The sequence below is a fragment of the Fundulus heteroclitus genome, chromosome 5 (assembly GCF_011125445.2).
Source record: "Fundulus heteroclitus isolate FHET01 chromosome 5, MU-UCD_Fhet_4.1, whole genome shotgun sequence".
Lineage (NCBI taxonomy): Eukaryota > Metazoa > Chordata > Actinopteri > Cyprinodontiformes > Fundulidae > Fundulus > Fundulus heteroclitus.
The window spans coordinates 34,101,673-34,124,472 of record NC_046365.1 but is presented as its reverse complement, the minus strand read 5'-3'; the positions used below and the strand labels follow the sequence as shown (position 1 = coordinate 34,124,472).

Here is a 22,800-nt window from a genome sequence, read left to right as displayed (position 1 = left end):
AACGCGGCTTATTCATGCACGCTCACACACAAGGATCTGATTTATCATTATTTTTTCTTTCCCAGTACGTGGGGTCAATTATTTTTTGATGAAATGCTTGTTCCTTTGCTCATATATTTGCTCTTGGCTTAGACATTTGTTTCCTTGTGACTAATGCGAGGGCAGATATTTGAATATTCCCTCTCGCGCACAAAGAGACACCTGAGAAGCAACAGAAAAAGCAACAACCGTACACATCGAACCAAACCTATATTTTGCCACAGTTTGTTTATTCATAAGCTTTATTTTCTGTAAACAAGGACTCGGTTACACAATCAAAAAATGGCAGACACTTAGATCACATGTACGCAGCGCTCACTTACCCGTACGCGGGCACACTGAGAGACAGAAAGGTTGCGCTCTAATGCGTCTAAAGGGGTTTCGATTTTGAACATGTAGGACACACAAAAAGGAGGACAGGAACGAGACCCAGTTATGTCACTGTCAGGTGTGTGGGCGTTCTCATCGTTGGGTCACATTTAGCTTTGTTGGCCTCATTCGTATCGGCATTACCATTTGGAAGAACATTCTGCGCATATCTTGCAGTGTCGACCGTCGAGATGGAACCATAACAAAGAGTCCGGTGCTTGGCACGTCTCAAAAATACTCAACACATTCAGAGAGTGGACCCCTGACATCTCAACAGTTTTAATTGGCCAGCGATACCCAGCCATTTAAAACCCAACACCTCCTTACGTTACTTAAACTTTATCACTGAATCTATTTATCAAATAGAAATTAACTTCAACCATAATGACTTTTCTGACCACATAGTCCTCAGGATTTTAATAATATGCTGCACAGCTCCAGGCCAGATTGTAATCAGTGCATTATTCATTTTATTTATTTGTTTGCTTTAATTAGTCCTCATCTAAACCGGTAACATAACTTCCAGCTCTCTAAGTTGTGAAGAAATAGAAATGACATCTCATGAGTTAGTTAGAATTGAATTTGTTGACAGGTAAAGCATAATTTGCATAGCAGTACTTCTTAATAGGAGGTACCTCCATTTGTTGCTTTGACTACTTTTTCCTTTTGCTTTTTTGTTTTAACCAGATGGTAAATATTTATTTTCATTTGTTGAACAGCTCATCCTTTCTGTCTCTGAACATTAAAAAAAAAACATTCATGTGCAACCAAACTACAGTCACATTCAAAAGCAGAGAAATAAGCTTTACAATAAGACACAAAACCATTTATTGTCCTCACTGTCTGGCTTTAAATAAGAGAAAGCTTTTCCTGTTTTGGATCAGTTAGAATTAGCAATATTTCATAACCTTATTAAAACCATTATGTTTGCAAAGTAGTATTAGGTGGAGGAATCTGTTTTCCTTGAGTCAGCTACTTTAGGAAGCTTTGCACAATAGTTTGCTGGGATTTGGGCCCATTCCTCCTGAACGACATGGCCTTCCTAAATCAGGTTTGTTTGTCCCCCTGCTCAGCCTTCTCAGCTCTGCTCATACATTTAATGAGAAAATGTAAGTTTTGCTTTCCTTAACCCAGTTTCTAGCTAATGTGGGGGTATAGTTAAAGTCCATTTGGACGACTAATTTCTGCCCAAGCCTTAACTTCCTGGTTGATGTCTTGATTTAACTTCCACGTACGTAATGTTGCTTCATCATGACGTTGTCTATTTGATGTGGCGTACCAGTTCCTCCAGCAGCTAAAGCCTTCCACAACAACTCTGTACTTCACAGCTGGGATTTTGTTCTCAGACTTTTACCCTTTTATCCCCAAATGTAACGATGGTCATCATAGCCAAACACTTAAATATTTGTTTAATTGCCACACAGGACAGGTCTTCAAATTTTGATGTTGCTTTGGCAGCAATGCTTTTTTTTCTTCTCCTTTCAGCCCATGTTGAAGCAGAATTTGTTTCACACTGGAAAATGAAACTCTATTACCAGATTTAGGTCTACAAAATCTTTTTTTTTTGTCCTGGTGTTGATACGTATGCACCCAACCAGGTTAATCTCTGATCAGAACCCGTCTCCTTCCTGAATTATAGGGTGGCTGTAAATCTAAATAGTATTTATACTTGGATATAACTGTGGATATCGAGCATCTTTGGACAACTGTAAGTTGCACCAAAGGATGACCCAGACATGAATTTCTTCCTAATATCTTGACTGATTTCTTTCATTTTCAATTATGTTCTTCAAGGAAGCTATTTGTTTGAGTTCTGTCCCTAAAATACATCCCCAGGCGATTCTCCATTGAGCTAAAAAGTTGTAAACGACGCTTACAAAGTTAATTCATCATCTGGGCTTTCTTATAATGTTTAATGACATGGTAATCTTGGTACACTTCTGAACATTAAAGAAAGGCATAGAAGAAATCTCTCTCACTATCTGATTAGCTGTCTTTCTATGGAGCTAGTCTACTATTATCCTCTCTGATATAGAAAGTACTCCTGGATCAGTGCTTCTGTGTTATTTTGTGTCTCTGCTCTGTCTTCTCAAATCCCCATTCAGTCGTGGCAGACGGCTGTTCAGACTGAGCCTGGTTCTGCTGGACGTTTCAACCTAAAGGGGAGTTTTCCTCTCCACCATCGCTACATGCATGCTCAGCATGAGGGATTGCTGGAAGGTCAACGACACAATGCAGGCAAATGTCCACTGTGGCCACCTGTGCGTCAAGGGGAAGCAAATGCTACAAATCAATGACTCGATGCAATCTGCTGGGCTTACTTAGAAATTTTTTTGACCAATCTGGCTGTATGATTTGATTGAAGTGACTTTGAAAAGTGCATTGAGATCACATTTGTTGTGAATTGGCAATTTATAAACAAAATTGGATTGGATTGAGTCAAACTTAATGTCAGGAGGTGAGAAATGTGGTTATGTGTCCTTCTATATAAAGCCTATTCTTTCAAATCAGCATTTTGAAACAGTAATCCATGCCTTTGTAAGTACTCGGTTAGATTACTGTAATGCACTTTATAAGGGAGCCTGTGATTTGTGCATTTCCCAGCTTCAGAGGGTATAAAATGCTGCTGCACTTCTCTTAACAGGTACAAAAAACTTTGAGCATATTTCCCCTGTTTTAGCCTCGCTACATTGGCTGCCAGTTCATTTAAAAATCCTTTTAGTTGCTTTTAAAGCTCTAAATGGCCTAGCTCCACCTTACCTGTCTGAGCTGCCACATCCCTACACACCCTCCCGTTCCCTTAGATCAGCTCACCAGTTGTTACTGAGGGTCCCGAAGACGAAGCGGAAAGCCTCTTCTGTTTCTGATTTTAAATCCCTTCTTAAGACCCATCTCTTTTCCTCGACTTTCAACACAATCTGAGATGTCGACTTTGTTTTACTGCATTTTAATTCTATTACCAATTTTATATACCATTTTGCTCATGTTTTATGAGTGATCATCTGTGTTTTATGATTGTGTACAGCACTTTGGTCCTGTTTGTCTTTAAAGTGCTTCATAAATAAAATTGGTATGGTATGGGGTATGGTATGTAAATAAATTTGTTTCAGCAGTATATCAAATGTACCCTAGCAACACCATAAACAAAAACAAAAAAAAGTGACTGGACGTAAAACTGCGTTTTTGTTGACTGGTTATTTGATCAACAGGACATAAAAAAAAAGTCTGCACTCTTATCGAGCCGTGAAGAGGACTTTGAAAGGACTGTCTTTTTTTTTTTTATTCCTTATCCAGCCTCTCCAGTTTGGCTCCTCTCAGACCGGCGTGGTTCTTCGATTGGACGCGCAGTTTCCCGGCAGCATGTCCGTGTTGAGAGTGGCTGCGGTTGTTAAGTCCTCCACAGCCATGTCAATCTTGCTCTCCTTCAGAGGAGAGGTTAAGGCGTACAGCAAAAACTCAGATCCCATCGTCACCGGCGTAGACAAACCAGCCATGGCGGCGACCTTAGGCTCAGCCGACACGCAGGGCTCCTGGTCGCGTACCGACGACGGCTGGTAGCCGTGTGTGGTGGAGTCTGCCATGCTGTGGTTGCTCCTGTAGCTGTAGCGTCGGCTGCGGTTCTGGTAGTAGCGGTTGCGGTACGATGATGGGATTCGGGAGATGGGAGGCTTCATGAGTGAGGGTCGGCCTTTGGTGCGAAGCTGCCTGTGCTTTTCTATAAACACGTGCACTGCTAGGACGCCCACCATCTCAGCCAGCACAAACGACAGGGCCCCGAAATAGAATGACCAGCCGTAGGAGTAGCTCTTCTTGTTGTCACTCTGACTGGGGTCCCCTGAGTTGGCCGATATGTACACAATGATGCCAATTATGTTACTGAGACCTGCACAAGGGGACAGAGACAGAACAAAGGGGTTTAATGTTTTTGCAAGTTAAAGCAACAAATTCAGGGAAAAGAAGAAACACTTTTCTAAATCACCTTTTTTTTAACATAAAACGTCATTTAGAACAGTGGACAGTACTTCCAAAGAAAATATCTACTGTTTACTGTATGTTCACTTGACCCCTAAAAGGCTCAATGAGCTCAGCAGATAGAAAATACTACTAAAATAACAAAGCTAGTGTACAAACAAGAAGTCTCACTTTGATGTAAACTTTAGGTGCGTCTCTCTGATGCATTTTAGGTTAAATCAATTGTGTTTTTTATTCAATGAAATTACTCGAGGTGGGTAGAGCTGCCAGCGATATTTCTTAATAATGTGACTGAAGATAAATTAGTGCAGTAAAACTACTCCCAAAAGTAAATTTGGTTCAAAATGTAACTAAATAAATGTAACTAGTCACAATCCACCTCTGGGTGTACACACACACACACAAACACACACACACACACATACACATATATATATATATATATATATATATATATATATATATATATATATATATATATATATATATATAGATAGATAGATAGATAGCAAGAGAGTGTATGTATATATATATATATATATATATATATATATATATATATATATTTATATATATACACACATATATATATATATATATGTGTGTGTGTGTGTGTGTGTATAGTGTGTATATACACACACACCGTGCTTTTATAAATAGGAAGACATGTTTGGATTGGTGCAAATAAGCATGGTATTGATCTGGGCACACTGACTGTTAAGTGTTCAACAGATTTACAGCCTGGAGGAATAAACTAAGTAAATAAATAGATATTTCCATTTATAGTCCCAAAGAGGGGAAATTAGTCTTTGCGTTTAACCCATCCCTTAGGAAGCAGAGTGCTGCAGACACCAACCCTGAGATTCCACTGAACGTGGAAGCGCCTTCGCAGCTGACTGCAGTAACTTTACTCAGTCAGAACGCTTCTACCTGGTGCTCCCCTGATGCGCCGGCGCTCGCCGCTTCTCTAAAATACGCGCCCGTTCTATTTTTGCTGCTCGCTGCACCGACTCCATGTCGATCTGGAGCAGAGGGAAAGATTCAGGCAGGTAACTGGTTGATGAAAAGCAAAGTGGAGCCGGTTGAGTTTACAAGTAAAAGACTATATGGAGTCTTTTGCTACATGGGTGGAGTGGTGGCCTAGTGGTTAGAACATTGCACTTGGGTCTTGGAGGTTCTGAGCTCAACTCCCACAGACTGCCACTCTGGGTCCCTAAGCAAGACCGTTAACCCCCGACTGATCCCTGGGCGCTGCACAGTGGCAGCTCACTGCTCCCCAAGGGGATGGGTTAAATGCAGAAGTGAATCATGGAAGAATAAAATAGAATAACACTTTATTGTCACCACAAGGGGGAAATTCATATGCAAAAGCAGCAAGTAAAGGAAAGAGTTTCAAACAGAAGAAAAAAATACTGTACAGTTATTAAAAATGGTATACTTAGCTACAGACTGGAGTTGTGATTACAAAAACCCAGAAGGAGCCACAAAGAAGTGGTTTGGATCTAGCATATTTATCTTTTACAATTTTCTGGCTACAGCCAAGATCAAAATCCTTTTGAGAACCTGAAGCAAGACTTGAAAATTAATGCTTACACATGATCTTCACCGAGTCTGATGGGGCTTAAGCTATTTTGAAAAGAACGGTGGACAACATCTTCAGTCTCTGTGTGCAAAGCTGGTAGAAACATATCCCAAAAGACTTGTTTCTGTATTTGCAGACAACCGGTTCTGTATTCAGTCCCATTGACTCAATGGGGCTGAATACAGAACCATAATATTCAGATGCCACACTACTCAGATTCTATTTATTAAGAGATTGACAATAATTTTTTTTCCCACTCAAAAGACGTGCACTTATGCTTTAATTTGTGCTGGTCTGTCAAAGTTTGTGGTTGAAATGTGACTTCGGAATGACTAAAAGTACATAAAGTCACTCAAAAAGCTACAAGATACAAATTCACAACGGCACTTTGCTTATTAGCTCAACAAAACCAAAAGAGGAAACTTAAGAGCAGCCAAAACATTTTTTGTCCAGCCAAACAGGCCGCTCATTAGCCTTAGCCGAGGCTTTATTTCTACAATATTAAAAAGGTTTAGTAGGATGAAAGTGAAAAAAATCGGTTTGTGTCTGACCTGCAGAGACAAAGAGAATACCAGCAGTGAGGATGACATTGTAGCGGGACTTGTAGAACTCGCTGGCAGCTACACACAAACCCCCAAGAAAGAGGAGTCCCACGCTGAGGATTGGGAAGAGGCTGGATGCTCGAACTGCTCCTGGAGACAGACATTTGGGGGTATTTAGAGCCTTTGAATCTACCACTTGAAGAAATAGATCTCTCTCCTAGATATGCTCATCTGCTACTCACGTAGTAAATACTCTGCAGCATCCTGCTCGTAGTCTGCATCGTCAGGGAAGTGATCAATGTCTTTACAGACACCTTGAAATATTCCTGAAAAACAAGGAAATGGACTATGTTTGTGACACATACACTCTCTTACATGCTGGCTCGAGCTAAAGGAGATCCTTACTGTACCTTTCCTGATTTTTAAACTGTTGCAAGACAGCCATTGTGTACATCACCGTATCTGCCATTGGTGCAAAATTCATTATTTTACTTACAGGAAACACTTAAGTTAGAGGCAAGATAAAAACAGAAATGACTTCTTAAAGCAAGTAAGTTTCTTGGTTAAAAAAAAACAAAACAATGAAAATGTGACCTCAAGTTTGTAAAGTGTGACAAAGCGTACTTAAAATCCTTAAAATGGCAGTGCACCTTATAATTTGGCAATCTGAAAATATGTACCGTATTTTTCAGACTATAAGGCGTCCTTAAAATCCTTAAACTTTTTACAAAAAATTGATGGTATGCCTTATAATCCCATGCACCTTGTATATGATTAAAGTTGTACTTACTGACCGATTTTATGTGGTACAATGCGCTCAAAAATCTGTTATAACGACTTTGGTTAGCAATGAAGCCACTACGCTCAATGGATATTTGGAGCATTACGGTACACTGTGTCACTACCTGATTGGATCCCTGAGCTGTCTACAAGACTGCCTGACTGTAATGTCTAAACTAGAAGTGCATTCATGTAAAGGCCCCCTGCTCCCGGAGTACGAGCTAGCAACAATAAACCAAGTAAGTTAATTCAGTATAAAAGTTACGTTTACATATGTTACAAACAGAGCAGTGTTGTCCAACTACTCTGTCCTCCCGACAGAGACGGATAGCTCTCCCTCTCAGGAGAGGGCTGTGTTAAGGAGGAAATACACCGGACGAGTTGCGATGCGTAAGCGCAGCGAAGCAGCATACGCGCGTCCTACGCTTGGGTTAACTTTTCATTTTAATCAGTCAATAAATGTACTCCAGAAACATAGCGCTACGCGATGGCTGAATTATACTGAAGTTCTAATTTCAGACACATATTTGCTTCTGTTTGGCAGGGAATAAACGGGAAAACATCCTGTGTCAAAGTTCACTTCCGGAAGTCTCCCAAAATAAGAGTCATCAAAAATAAAGCGTTAAGGATGATGTTGTTGTGACAAGCTAACAAACAAAAATATGCGATTTCTAATCAGATATGGTCAAGACACAGACTTTCAGGTGATCAACATATTACTGATAATTTATCTTTCTTTAATTACTTCCCCATGACGAAAGTTCTCTCCACAGGATCACGCAGCTGCGTACTTTGCAGCGTCTGGTGTAAATTTGCGCTTTTAAAACACGCCTGTAAGCTGCGCCGCTTTCGTTAGGCAGCCAGTTTATTTCCCTCTTAAGGGGACCAGATTTTATTTCTGTAATGAAAACTGGGGACGTGAATCTCTGCCTGGGGATTGGTTTGTTTTGTCTGTACTGCAACGCCAACGGGGGGCGGGAAAGGTGCGTTCGACAAACCTCTCTACTACGTCGGGAGAGTGGCAGGACCGGGTAAATACCTCTTGTTGCACTAAACGTTTTTACTCCATCATGATACACTGAAATTTGTGACATTTCCGGGGACAACTTTCGTCAGGGACAGGTTTTCCAAAACGGGGTCTGTCTCTGGAATTCGGGGACATTTGGTCACCCTACCAGAGGGGTGGAGTGATATGACACACCTGTGAAGAACATGTAATGCGCCTTATAATCCGGTGCGCCTTATAGTCCGAAAAATATGGTAATCCAATTATGTGGTCCCCATCTCAATGCTACTTTGTGGCTTTCACCATTGCTCGGGCACAAGGACTGTTGGATGCATTTCTTTAAAGCCTGTGTGAGTCTGCAAAAGGTCCACTGAGCCGCCCCGTTGCTACTAAGCACAACTAACCTTTCTGCAGATTTTAGACAGATATTAGATTTAAGGTGAGACGAAAAGGGAGATATTCTGTTATTATCACATCTAAGGCTCCACGAATGTGTTGAAATACTGTGGAGCAATTAAATATCTGTCATGGATTACATGTACTCTTTGTCTGATATTGATTGAACTTGTACAGAAACACAGAACTAGAAGAAATCTGAAACTGGGCGTCTACTTTCTCACAGCAAGGTAGGTCAGAGTGAAGCTGCATTAACGGGCAGAAGATTTGTGAAAAAGTATCCAGGGTACACAGAAAAAAGTTCAAACAACCTCCTGGTGCACAAGAACTGTAGGTCAAGACCATTTTCAGAGAACACATGATAGGGGAGAAAATGTGAATGGAATGAGGGATCTCGTAAAGCTTCTGCAGCTGCACATTGGAGCAGTGGAATGCACTGTTGCCTTGCAACAAGAAGGTCAAAAGGATTCAAATCCCCATCATGGAGTTTGCATGTTCTCTATGGTTCTCTCTGGGTACACCAGCTTCCTCCAACGGTCCAAAAATGTGACTTAGTTTTACTGGTCACTTCCAAATCGTCTTTAAGTGTGTGTGCATGGATTCTGTGTTGTCCTGTGACAGACTAGCATGCTGTCCAGTGTGTGCATCGCAACTAGCCTAATGACCGCTGGAGATAGCCACCAGCGATCCCTCTACTCTGCACTGATAAGCGGGGATAGATCATGGATGGAAGCTTTTGCACATTGTTGTATATTCCCTGCTTGGATCTTTTTCACAGCTTTTGTCCACAAATTTGATGAATGAACATGTGCGTTGACAGGCAAACTTCCCACTCGCTGTTGTGTGATGACGTGAACCAACACAAAAATGAAAGCTGAGCTGAGCTCATGCTTCCTGCTGCCAGCGAGTCCTGCTGTGCCCGTCAGCATTTACACACACAGTAATATATTGATAAACTTGTCCCCATCTGCCATCCCCCATCTAAGGGTTGCTGTTCATGGTCACTAAAACACAACTTATTTTGGTTGATACAACTTAGCCACAGCGATCAAATCAGATACGCTGTATTTAACTTTTTTCTTACTTTTTATGTGACGTTACAACAAAGAACCTTTAATGTACTTAACTGAATAGTTCTAGACAAACAAAAATGAGCCTATGATTGTGAAGAGAAAAGAAAATAAGACACGGTTTGATGTCTCATAAGTGTGGCATGCATTTATTAACCTGGCCAGCCAGATTAATAATGCGTGATGCTCAAATTCTAATACGGTACGTTTAGCATTGTTGTCCTTCAGGGTTCCGTTTCAGAAAGCTGGGTTAGTGGATATCCAGAGTAATTTCTTGGGTAAATTCCTGCATACCCTGACTTTTCCGTTTCAGAAAGCTCGGAAGTTGTTACTCCTGTCAAATTATGACAACAAAATACTCTGTGAAATAACCCTGCTTGGAGGCAAGGTTGTTTGGGCTAAGCCTGAGTTTTTTTCTTCTTTTTAGCTGGAATCTGCACAAGGAAAGGTCCAAAAGGGCGTGTCCTTTTGTGGAGGAGTCTGTATGCTGGAGGCTGATCAGACCACGATTAAACGTCTTATCATTTATTCATTTTTTCACTTTTTCAGCATTGTCAATGATTTATCTTAATATTCTCAGCCCCCACAAGGCTTTTCTAACACAATGATGGGACGCTCTAAGTTCTGAACAACTTCTTTGTGCTGCACTTTGTTTTTATATCCACTGCAGCTTTTTAATAACGTAGATGAAGCAGAAAATCTTTCAGAGGCAGCTGCATGTCGCACTGTCAGGAATGTTACTGTTGCACTCAGTTATGGTCGAGTTTAAAGGTGTTCCATAGTCAGAGAACCACAAGATTAATAAAATAACTACACAGAATGAAAGCAATAATTTATTTTGCATCAAATTTTGACTCTTCCATCTCTAATCTTCCATTCATCTATTTTAAGTTTAATAGGCTGCATGGCGCTCACATTCCTTCCTTTGTTTGAGGGTTTCTTCCTCCCCAACATCGTTAGAGCCACAGCACATATGTTCACTTAAATAACGCCACCGTTATTTCAATGTAAAGTATAAATGTGGCTGATTGCACAAATTATACACCTACAAGAAAATCAGTTAACTAATTTTTTAGAAGAATGCATGAAGCCAAATGCTGGCAAAAAGATGAATGAACATCTCAGTGTTATTTCAATAACTCACACCATCCCAGCATTAAAAACATATGTTGAATATACCCAAATTGGCAATATTCAACATATCTATTAATTTTAATGCTTTAGTTGATTAAGGTTAAACATTAGAGTAACTTATACCTGGACCTTGCCTGATTAAACTATATTTTCCTACTTCAACTTGGTTTGCTGCCACGTCCCTTTTATACCTGTCGGGTTGCACCTAGACACGTAATAAATGTCCCCACCCTTTTTTTTGGGTGGTGAATAAGTGCAGTGTGAGAATAAAGCTTTAATTCACCATAAAATAACACTCATATCACTCATGCATTCACTTCTTCAGCAATTATCTGCCTTTAATTCGCTTTTTTCGGCAGCAACAACATTGTTTCTTTTTGTTAATTACAGTTTAATATTCTCCACATGCCTTCATTAAAGGTTTTTAATTTCACTTGTGGGAAACACGCACATCGAGGCTTCTCATTTCCCGACGTTGCCATGGTGAATTAACCTGACAACAGCCAGATGCATGTCTCGCTCCGCCTAGCTCCACTCACATACATCTGGGACCTCTCCATAGGAATTCCCTTTATTGAAGGCTGGGCCTTATCAAAAATTCTTGCATATGATTGGATAAGCCACTTGTCTGTCATCTTTATCGACGTGCTATTTCAACCACTCACACCGAAGCTAACCCGTGACGCTGATGAGAGCGACGTTTTATTGACAGTGAGCTGACAGGAAGAGGGGGAAGACAGGCGGCAAAGCGCCGCGGGTCGGAGTCGATCCTGGGCCGACCGCGTTGAGGACTAAAGGCCTCCTAATATGGTTCGCGCTAACCGCTAACGGTTAGCGGCTAACCGCTTGTTAGCGGCTAACCGCTTGCCAAATGCGGTCGGGAGAAGGGCGAAAACATGGTTTCCACCAACAAAAGCCCTCAGAGGCGTTCTCTAATGTTCTTTTAATGAAACAATATTAGGTAGATTGGACAACACAGAAGAAATAGCAGCATAAATGCTAACGCTTGCTTCCTCGATGCATGCCGCCATTGTTGTTGGAATCTCACGGTCGCTTCTCCGCCACAGACATATATACGTAGACGCGTCATAGAGCGCAGGTTCGCACGTTAACGTCACCGCCATATTGTATGTGGCAGAAAAAAGTTGAGTTCTGTTATTGTGAACGTGGATCAGAGAAGAAGAGAAGATGCCTCATTCCTGTGCTGCAATAAATACACACACACACATATATATATATATATATATATATATATATATATATATATATATATATATATATATATTTGTGTGTATGTGTTATGAATATAAGGATCAATTTGCTAAATCTAACATTGTGGTCTTCATTATTTCATAAAACCGTGTCACATGTGAACCTTTAGGAACAGACTTTTTGGGTGAGTATTAAAGAGGTAAAATTAATAACATGAGGAAAAAAAAGTCCTAGGTGAATAAAGTAAAAATAAACAAACAAACACAAAAGTGATAATGTTATGATAAAAACATCATATTATGAGAATTAAGGGGGAAAATTTCCAGAATAGTCACAGTTTGCAGAATTATTTCACTCCTGGAGTAATAGGGCCAGGTTAGATTATTTTAAATATTTTTATTCTTTACGAGAATAAATTCAGGAGAATTAAGCTAAAGGGATACGAAAATAAACTTGTAATATTACAAAAAAAATACTACGAATACAAAGTATATTCAGAGATTAAAGTCCCTCTGATACTGTTTAAGTGACTGAGTAACTGCAGATTTGCCACATTTAAGATGGCGGACGCTCTGACGCATCGCAGCATAGGCAGAACCCGCCTAACGACGCGTCTACTCTTATATTATGTCTATGTTCTCCGCTACGTCACATCCAGGAAACACCCGCCCTGCGTCCTGATTGGCCAGACCATAAATTTGGTTGGGGAAATCACTTTCAATGGGCGATGTCCCAGATGTATGTGAGTGGAGCTAGGCGGAGCGAGACATGCATCTGGCTGTTGTCAGGTTAATGGTGAATCGCATTATCTGCGTTTCATTGATGGGGGATTCTTTCACGTTAGAAAGCGTGACAGAGTGAGGTAGAACTAGTCAGAGTAGATGCTTTCTACACAGGGTAGATTGGTAATTCTTTCTGAAACTGGGCCCAGGAGGATGAAACCTCTATCCCAAAGAATAGGGTATTTACTAGCCGCTAACAGGTTTTCTCCCTGGATGTTCACGCATTTAAGGACCATCAATCAAGCCTTCCCACAGCATGATGCTGCCAACATGACACGTGGGAGTGGTGAGTTCAAGGTGAAATGTAATTAATTTTCCTTCAAACACAGGATTTTTGGATGTATGTTGGCTGTGTCCCTTATGGCTTGTGGCAAACTTTGAAAAGGACGTCTTTTTGGTTTCTTTCAACAATAACTTTCTTCAAATTGTCCTTTATAGACAGGTTGTCCAGTCACCATATTCTCCCTTCTGTGTTGCTGTTCTCAACAACTCCTCCAGAGTTACCACAGCCTATCAGATTAGGTGGACGGCCATGTCTTGCTAGGTATGCAGTTCTGTCATACTCTCCTTTTCCAGATGATGTCCATGAAATCTCCAACTCAATCCCTGACCTGTTTGCTATGTTTCTAGGTTTTGATGATGCTGTCCGTTCATGCATCTCTGTGGCCTTCAGAGAACAGATGGATTTATTATGCGGAATAACTTCTAATAGGTGACTTAGACTTTAATGACTTTAACGACTTCCCCTTACTAAGGGGGTGGACCTGGTTCTGTTGAATTTGCATGTTATCTAAGCCATTACAAGGCCCTTGTTGGGCAGTAGTATAAAGCTTGATGCTCCACATTACTCCAGACTTTTTGAATTGAGAAAGCTCCCTGGATAGGAAGCGAAACGTCTTCAAACTACGGAAAACAAGCCCAGTTGTTTTGTTTTTTACTTTTTTTGGAATTCTAATAGGTGGACTCTTTTGTTAATTAGAGACTTCTGAAGGCCATTAGTCCACTGGATTTTATTTAGAGGCATCAGACCGATGGAGGATGAATCAAATATTTGACACTTTAAAAAAAGTATTGAATGTACTTCTTCTGCAACATTTGTGTGGGTCTGTAGCATCCAATCCCAATAAAACCCATCATAGTTGGTTTCTGTAAAGTAAAAAATGTGAAAGAGTTTAATGGGCTTAAGGATCTTCTCAAGGTGGTGTATGTCTATTTGCTTAACCTTTGCAAAAACCATGTCTCTGAGCACCTGATTTAATCATCCATCCATTATCTATAATTGTTTAACCTTTCTAGGATATGGGGGCAGGCACCTATCTCCAGCAGTAATTGGACAAGAGGCGGGGCACACTCTGGGCAGGTTTTCAGTCCATTAAACGGCAACATAGAGATACAAAACAACAATGCACACTCGCGCACACACACCTGAGGCCAATTTGGAAACTGCAAATTAACTGAACAGTCGTGTTTTGGCCTGTTGGTGGAAGGCGGAGTACCCGAAGAGAACCTGTGCATGGACAGAGAGAACATGCATACTCCTTGTGCACCTTTTCTATCTCCCTGTATTGATTTTAATGATTGTTTTTAAATTTGTGGTTTTTGCGGTGATATATAAGATTCTAAGCGTGTTATGTGTGGCAAAGTCAGACTATTTCAAACAAAGACATGTAAACTAATGAAAACTTTAACTCTCAGCTACAGATTATCCTGTTTGTGGCTTTTATTGACTCAGACTGGCACACAAACATACTGTCACACACAATGTTGTAAAAGTCATTGATGTTTTTACATGCGTAGTTGCCTCTCCATTAAACCACTTTGGAGCAGAGAGAGGGAGGGACTAGGCAGATCAGCAGGATGAAAGAGAGTCAGCGTTTAAACTTTATCCGGAAAATTAGAAAAGCATTTAGGAGGACAATGGAGAATAGGAGGAGAAATGCTGCCATTAAACGGCAATTAATACTTAAATTTTTTTTACTTCCATCAGTTCTTGACCCTGTGCTCAGTTTCTGTGCCATTTCCTTGTGCAAGAAAAATCCTTAAAAAACTGATTCCCCTCAATGAAAAATAAATCAATCTAAAATAAAATACAGGATGCAGTGCAGAGAAACACTTAATCTTTTAATACATCAAAAACCTGGTTTTCAGTCAATATAAAGATTTGCAATCAAACGACATCCGATTTATCTAAAGACTTTTTTGCCTTTAGAATGGGGAACTAATAAATGTGAAAGCTTATTTGTAGTTGGAAGACACATCTCAGGAGAAGCTTCACGTTTACAGTGTGTGTAAATGTTTAACTGGTATTTTGTTAATAATAAAGACAGAAATTAGTCTTAATTATCATTAGATATAAGCTGTTCTGTCCATGATAGGTTCTTACTCCCCTTTAGGCTATTTAAATCTAATTATTTACTTATTTATGCAAATGTATACATTTAGAGAGAAAACATGATATATCATTGAGCACCAATTATTATCTGTTGAAAAAAAATCCTTGGAAGATTACACTAAGCCCGCTTTTTAAAATGTACTCTATAAAAAGGAATTTGAAGAGCATTAAATATTAACCAATAAAACTCTTTGAATTTTAAGATAGGATATTAGACTTATTTTTGTCACTCCCACACTCCCCACTTGTGTCCTCCTTGAACCTAATCGTGACAGAACCATCCTCTTTTCTGAAATCTTCCCAAACTGATGAGGTAGGATTTCATACAAAAACAAAATGTTTCCAATAATAAAAAGAAAACTTGGGAAAAAAAAATAGTGTCACACAAAGAAGCACAGGAACTGGACAGAGCTTGGAGAAATTGACAAACAGCGGGACAAGGAATTAGGCAGAGAACAGAGGCAACGGAAAGTTCGGCACAGCAACAGGGAGCGGGCAGAAACCAGCAACAAGGGACAAAAAGCCAGGGAGCTTAAATACAGAGGAACATTTGGTGTAAGGCAGGGCAGCAACAGGTGAAGGTAATCAGGAGGAGATGAAGAACAGCTGAGGCTCATGAAGGCAGATGAGCTGAGAAGAGGAGTGCAATGAACAGGATCTGAAGGGAACTGCATAGGAAGAATCTAACAGAAATAATACAAAATGTACATAGAATGCACTAAGAACATAACCTAAAAAGATATGAATTAAAATGGGAGGAAATAGAAAAGCATAAACAGGAAAAAAAAAAAAAAATAAAGAAACCCAAAAACTCAAACACCTAGAGATCGCGACAGGTTCAATCAATAGTAAGCTAATCCCCATTCTCTATGTACGGTGAGAACAGGAAGGCAGATGTGGTTATGTAGGGTGTAATTAAAGGAATATTTGAACTGGGGATACATCAAGAGCAGTAGAGAGACTGTTGCTTTTAAAAGCTTCTGTGACAGAACAAGAATTTGAGTTTTCAAAATGCTTTAGCTGGATTAGCGACAGCGCTACGCTAAAGTCAAACATGCTAGCAAGCCAAGCTTCTTAACCCCGAGGCATCCATCATCGTTAGAATAGATTTATCCATCAAATTAAACAATGTTTCATAAATATTTTAGGCATTCATATTATTGTTTATTTTAAACATGGAACCCAAATCAGATGTATTTATGAAAAAACAACAACAAAGGTGTTAAACAATGAATCTGCTGCCAAGAAGGACCCAGTAGAGGTTGTGTGTTGTTGCTGATGGGATCCTCAGCACCTATAAAACTTGAACTCACTAATGACCAATACAATGAGAAACTACATCATTAAAAATGACTACGAAGTAAAATTATTCTACATTTGAAATTTAAATGCCCCTATCCAATTATAAACTAGTGATTGCTGTTTTGAATGTCCGATAAAATAAATTGAAAATTACAAATACGGTCAGTTATGACTCCATAAAACAAAATAGTTAAACCGAAACTAAATTTGAGTAATATGTATTCAAATATTGATCAGAAAAGATCTAGAATTAACTCAGTAAAGTATTTAAAAATTGCACAGGTAATTTTATTTGGGTGTTTTGGCAAACTTGCAGGAATATGAATAAATAGCCTACTCATTAAAATCTAGCCAAACAAAATATGAAAAAAGCTGGCAATATATATATATATATATATATATATATATATATATATATATATATATATATATATATATATATATATATATATATATATATATATATATATATATATATATATATATATCTTTTGTTCAAAATCTATAAGTTTTCGCTGAAAATACTGACCCTATGCCATTTAGCACACAGGACACAAAAGGTAGAGGTAAATAACTTTATTTTTGACTTGTGCATACATTTTTCTTTCACTTTCCTGTATATATTTTTCTTTTAACTGGTTTTATTGTATTTTTATTCTATGGGCTTGTAAAAAAAAAAATTCTTGGATTTTTTGTGTTTTTATTACCATCCCCATGGAGCGGTCATGGCAACGATTCAAGTCGCGCTCTTAAAGTTCCCCTTGCATCTCTCACTGATATCATTTAATCTGGTTTGTGCGTGGAAACGTGAGCCGGCGTCCTACCCTCGGTGCAGCAGGTTCTCCAAAGTCCCGAGTGGGTCAGGACCTCCTCGTTTTTGTGGACGGTCTCGTTGTCGTTCAGGTTCTTGGAGCGGCACATCCCGCGGGAGTAGAGCCAGTAGTCCGTGCCCACCGCGATGGTCATGAGGCTGAATGCGCAGAAAGCCCCCGCCGTGGTCAGAAGCATCATCATCCCCCTGTTACAAACTCTCATGTTGGCCTGTCCCAACCTCCTCAAACCGAGCAGTTTCACCCGAACACGCACACTTCGGGATTCAGAAGCCGATCAGAACCGGTCCCCAATGTCTCATCCCGGCGTGGCTCCACTTGGATGAAGGACGCGCGGATTTGGAGAGCATTGTCCTCTGCTCGCAGCGCGAAACACATAAAGTTGCGTCCGTGAAACTTTGGTCAGAAATTAGATCTCCGAGTCTGATTATGGCACAGAACGGGAGCAGAGCTGTTGCTGGTCCCGCAGAAGCGAAGTGGAAAGTTCAGAGAGTAAAGGCTGTCCTCCAAAGAACACCAGCGGCGAGTCTGTGGACGCGTTTGATGTAGCTGGGCACCGCCAGCCTGGAGTGATAACCCCGCCTGTCAGGGAGTGGAACCTGTGGATGTGTGCGTGTGTCCGATCAGGGAGGATGGAGTGGGCCTGCTGGGTCACAGAGACCAGCTGCACTGGGCATCATGGAGAGCAGTACAGAGAACAGCGGAAAATAAAGGAGCAGGGAGTGAAGAACACTGTTCAAAGTTCTTCACTTTCATCCAGATCTGTTAAACCTGGACTCAGTTTCAAACAATTTAGACCACATGGATTCAGGTCCAGTTTAAAAATAGAAAAATGCTCACTTGTCAACCATGAAATGGATTGTTTGTCATTTGAAGGAGGAATGTTCACATCTGTAGAACCGTGTCAGGTTTTGTCGTGTTACAATCTTTTTATTTTATTGGCTGTTTCTGTCACTGACCAACAAAAGGTACAGCAGTGCAAAAATCTGAAACGTGTGGTATGCATTAGAATCCAACCCCCTTTACTCTGTTACCCTTAAAATCCAGCACAAAGATTTGCCCTCAGAAGTAACGTCCTGTAATAGAGTCCACCCGTGTGTAATTGTATCTCAGTATACATCCAGGTGTTTTGTGAAGGACAGACAGAGTCCATGGTGAATGTGGAGGAGTTGCAGCAATCTATAGCAAAGGTGTGAGATCTTACATACCACCACAAGTCTGACCTTTGATTGAAGAGCGGCAAAAAAAAAAAAAAGAAGATAAAAAAAAAAATTGTGCTGTGTGGGAAGTTTGCTACAAGCCATGTAGGGGCAGTACAAACATCTGTGGTAAGATGCTCTGGCCAGATGAGACCGAAATGTAACCTTCTGGCCAACATGAAAAAATACACAGAGCACTTGAGAACACAGCTCCCCCATGCTCAAGCATGGTGGTGGCAGAATCATGCTGTGGGGAGGCTTTTCTTCAACACAGACAGGAAAGCTGTCACGATTTGGACTGATTGGCTGTTTGGCCCCATTCTCTACTTCACTCTCCTCAGCCATCGCTCAGTTCACCCCACTGAGCTATATAATACACTGAAGTGCTGATTTTGCCGAAAAATTGAAGTCACTGGCCGCCCTCTTGCTACTCTCTACTCTCACAGAATCCCATAGGATTTGGTTGCAACAACAAGCAGTTTTCTGGCTGTGTGAAAACGTTTCACAGGTAATTCTACAGTCAGTGGATGTACTAACACTATTAACTACTAGGAAATTAGGTGCTGAAATATTTTACATGTTATTCATATTATATATATATATATAAAAATGTTATCCCCACATGCAGTATGAAAAGGGACCCACTGGTTCCGATCCGAGATAAACTGCTTGAGATTCTGAGACTTTTACACAGATACTCACATAAAACGACTGGTGATATTATCCATTTGCAGGAAGACTGAGATAGGCAGTTGTCTGTGTAGCAGAACAGTGGTACTCTGGTATTCTGAATGCACTTAATTATATTAGTGTATTAAAAGGCACCAGTTGATGTGCTATAGTTGACAATATGCACCATCTTGCTCCCGATGTCCATTCCCCTTTTATTGCTCAAGCACTGGTGGAAAAACCCTATTTGAGAACCACCATGTCAGAATTTAGAGTTACAGATTTCTGTTTATCCAAGCTTAAGTCAGTGAGTTCAAACTACAGCAGGTTAGATGATTGCCTTAAATTTCTCCACATAACCCCCCAAAAAAATAAAACTACATTTCTTTTTCTCCAATGTATTTGGCCGCTTTCTCAACTCTTCCTTAATTATAAGGAAAAATGCTGATGACAGCAGTAATTGTGTTTTTATTTTTCTAATAAAAACCCAATGTGTAATCCAGATGTCTCCATTTTAAAGGTGTGGTTTCACTATTTAGTCAAATGGGTTTGCAGGTATCAAACAAAACAGACAAATTACAGGTTTAATGTCATGATGATTTTTTAATGTTTCGTTTTTTATTTGTCTCTTCAGGTAAAGATGATGCATGCATCATATCTATACTGTCCTTTTATTTATTTAAGTCTTTTTTTCCCTTTTCCTGATGAACTTCTTCCTTTTGCATAGTAATTCTCTCCACCTTCCCCTTTTTCTTCATCTCGTCTTGATCCTTTCTCTACCTTCAAATGTAGATATGTCAGCGGTAAAGAAGTAGGATAACAAATGGACAAAAGTAAAGTGCAGATTTAAAGCCAGAAAGTGCATAAGAGAAAGAGAGGGAAAGACAAAAACATGAAAAAAAAATGGCTATCAGTGGAAAAACAAAATGGGAGTGGACTGTAAGGAGCAGTAGAGAAGTGTACGATTACATGTAAAACACTCCTACTTCTACTCCTCGCTCATATTTACACATACACCGAAACACAAGTCTTACAGAAGTATACGTCAAGTTTTTAAGTTAGCCTCCGAAAGTTTCATAATCTCCATACAACGCTTGAAAAAAAAGCAGACTTTTCAGCTGTGAACTGTTCTAAGCGCCGAGGTCATGTTTCTGAGTGGAAACTAAAGCCCGATTCAAGCCCGAATATTTTCAGAGACAACTTGGAAAGATACATTCAGGACACCTCAGAAGGTTTTCTCCTCGATGACGTCAAAGAAACAAAAAGTCTTAAAACTACAGCACCACAAATATGGCATGCATAGAGGAGCTCCACCACAAGAACTGTAAAGGCCTACACAGCACTAACCCACTGTAATGCAAACAGGGTCATGAGGACATGTGAAAGAGAGAATACGTTTTTCTTTTTTTTTCTTTTTTTGCATCAACTTGGAAGACGAGACATGCTTAAGACTAAGTACAGGACTAGCTCAGACATGAGGTTATAAGTCCCACTTCTGAATCTTCCTCCCCTGAACCGCCGCCTGCTGTGTTTGACTTATTGATCGTTAAATGTTTGTGACGTCACTCTTGCCAGCAGAGGAGAAGGAAATCAAGTAAACAAACACTCGGTTCGTTATCAACAGAGCACAAAAGGTACACATTTGCAGTAAATCTTGACGTGTTTATGGTAAGGTCCTTTGAACGTTATCCACTGCTGCCGTTTCCTGGAGACCCGGCAGTCACCACGCAGGTGGACGGTGATCTGTCAACTCAGGCCCCTGCAGGAAACTATTGTTGCTCGTTTGTTTGTAGAAAGCCCCAAATGCTTCCGGGGATTGGCTTGAAAGCGTAAATGTTTTAACGATATGTCACCTTGACTTCCTGACATGCATTGAGGTTGGCGGAAAAGGAGGGAAATATGCAGTACTGTGCAAAAGACTATAAAACGTCCATTATTTATTTATAATTTGCTTCCATGGAACCATATTTTCATAAAACCGTGGTCTGATCAACCGTCATTTAGGTTTTCTGAAGATGAGTTGGCGTTTTCCTCGGACTTTGGCATCTTTCCTCCCCTCATTTTCAGTCCAGTATCCGAGTTTTCAGAGGAGCCTTCTTTGTGAAATACCTTGCATAAAAATACTCTTAAACTAAAGATGAAGCCATTTCTACCATTGAATCTTTGAAAACACCAAGGATAACACAGTTCAAGCGAAGGGAAAAAAAAGTTTCCATTAAAGAGAAAGTGACTCCCAAAGAGCCATTAGCTGATCATGAATCATCTCTCAGGTCCGGTCTAGTGTTATGGCTCTTAGACACCTGTTTTCATGGCTAGTTGATTCAGCAGCTACTTACATGGCCACCCTCCTGGTGCACTGTAAAACGGTCTGTGCTTGTAAAGTTGGAGTTTAGTTTAGATGACATAAAAGCAAGTCTGTCATAGTAAGTTATTAGCTTTGAGTTGACAATACAAAAACGTGGTTGGAGACTTTAGGCTATAAAAAGTAACAGGCTGTGCTCTTATGACCCTATAGATATTAAGCTAATCAGTTTTTAAGTCAAATCCAGTGTGTAAATTAACAAGTGAAAATCCTGGATACATACAGTAGTAATTCAGCAGCAATCAAGCAGTTTCATCCTTCTCATTATTGCCGTTTAGTTTTGTATTTTACTTTCTCTAGCTAAATTCTTGGTTAGCTTAAAACACTAGCTAGTTGATTATGGCTTGCAAATTTAAATGAACACATCAAGTGAAAGACGTGAGAGATTTTGTTAGCTACGAATACTGCTTAGAGAAGTGTCTTTAGTTCCTCGGTTTTGTGGGTTGAGCTTCAAACCATGTGTGCCTACTTAGCATCGTATGGTACTGAAACTGCAGCCATAAAACCAAAGATCCACATGGGCGATAGCTTGCCAATTAAACTTTAGACATTTATTTGGTCTGTACTATAAACACATTTTTCTAAACTCCCCGATTAATATCAGCACCTGGTGCTTTAACCGAGTGTTACATTATTCCTCAAGTACCAGTTCTTGTAAACAAAGGGTGCCCCACATGATAGTTAATATACAATGCCAAGTTTATACTCGTGACCAGGGCTTTTAAAGCATGAGATTTGTTTTGGTAGTAAGATCTTTCAGTCATTTGTTTTACAAGCTAAAAATGTACGTTTCTGAGCACAGAATCAGAAATTTGAAGTGAGCCTTCTGCTAATGCTATCAATTTACCATTGCAAATTTGAATAAACAGATCAATGGAAGGGTTTTAGTAACTCAACTACAATTACTGCTATTGGACCCAGCAATTTGTCGCTACATCTACAGTTTTACACGTTGAATGTTGGGTGAACACGTGTGCCTAGTCAGCATTTTATGTTAGCAAAATAGCAGCGTTAACAACCAAAGCTCCACAGTACGGAAGAGGATTAGGGCCACTCAAAAAAAAAAAGAAGAAAAGTCTACTCAATTCTGACTTTTTTCTCAGAATTCAGATTTTTTTCTCAGAATTCTGAGATTAAAGTCAGAATTTTGACTTTAATCTCA

At 39.9% G+C, this 22,800-nt stretch overlaps 1 protein-coding gene across 1 annotated transcript; it reads right to left on the bottom strand.

Annotated features, from left to right (window-relative positions):
• Positions 1-2,891: 2,891 nt before the first annotated feature.
• Positions 2,892-17,973, bottom strand: LOC105934051 (voltage-dependent calcium channel gamma-3 subunit). Its single transcript, XM_012873869.3, has 4 exons — positions 17,403-17,973; positions 6,747-6,830; positions 6,514-6,654; positions 2,892-4,291 (listed from the first exon to the last, which is right to left on the bottom strand). Exons 1-4 carry the CDS (start codon positions 17,611-17,613, stop codon positions 3,723-3,725), a joined length of 1,005 nt encoding a protein of 334 aa, XP_012729323.2. The 5' UTR covers positions 17,614-17,973; the 3' UTR covers positions 2,892-3,722.
• Between the last annotated feature and the right edge of the window lie 4,827 nt (positions 17,974-22,800).

What these genes read in the sequence shown, in the direction of transcription:
- LOC105934051 (XM_012873869.3), bottom strand. Translation starts at nt 17,613, where the DNA reads ATGAGAGTTTGTAACAGGGGGATGATGATGCTTCTGACCACGGCGGGG. An exon ending in GAGAACCTGCTGCACCGAGG is followed by an intron (nt 6,831 to 17,402) that starts GTAGGACGCCGG and finishes CTTGTTTTTCAG; the next exon opens with GAATATTTCAAGGTGTCTGT. An exon ending in TGCTGCAGAGTATTTACTAC is followed by an intron (nt 6,655 to 6,746) that starts GTGAGTAGCAGA and finishes GTCTGTCTCCAG; the next exon opens with GAGCAGTTCGAGCATCCAGC.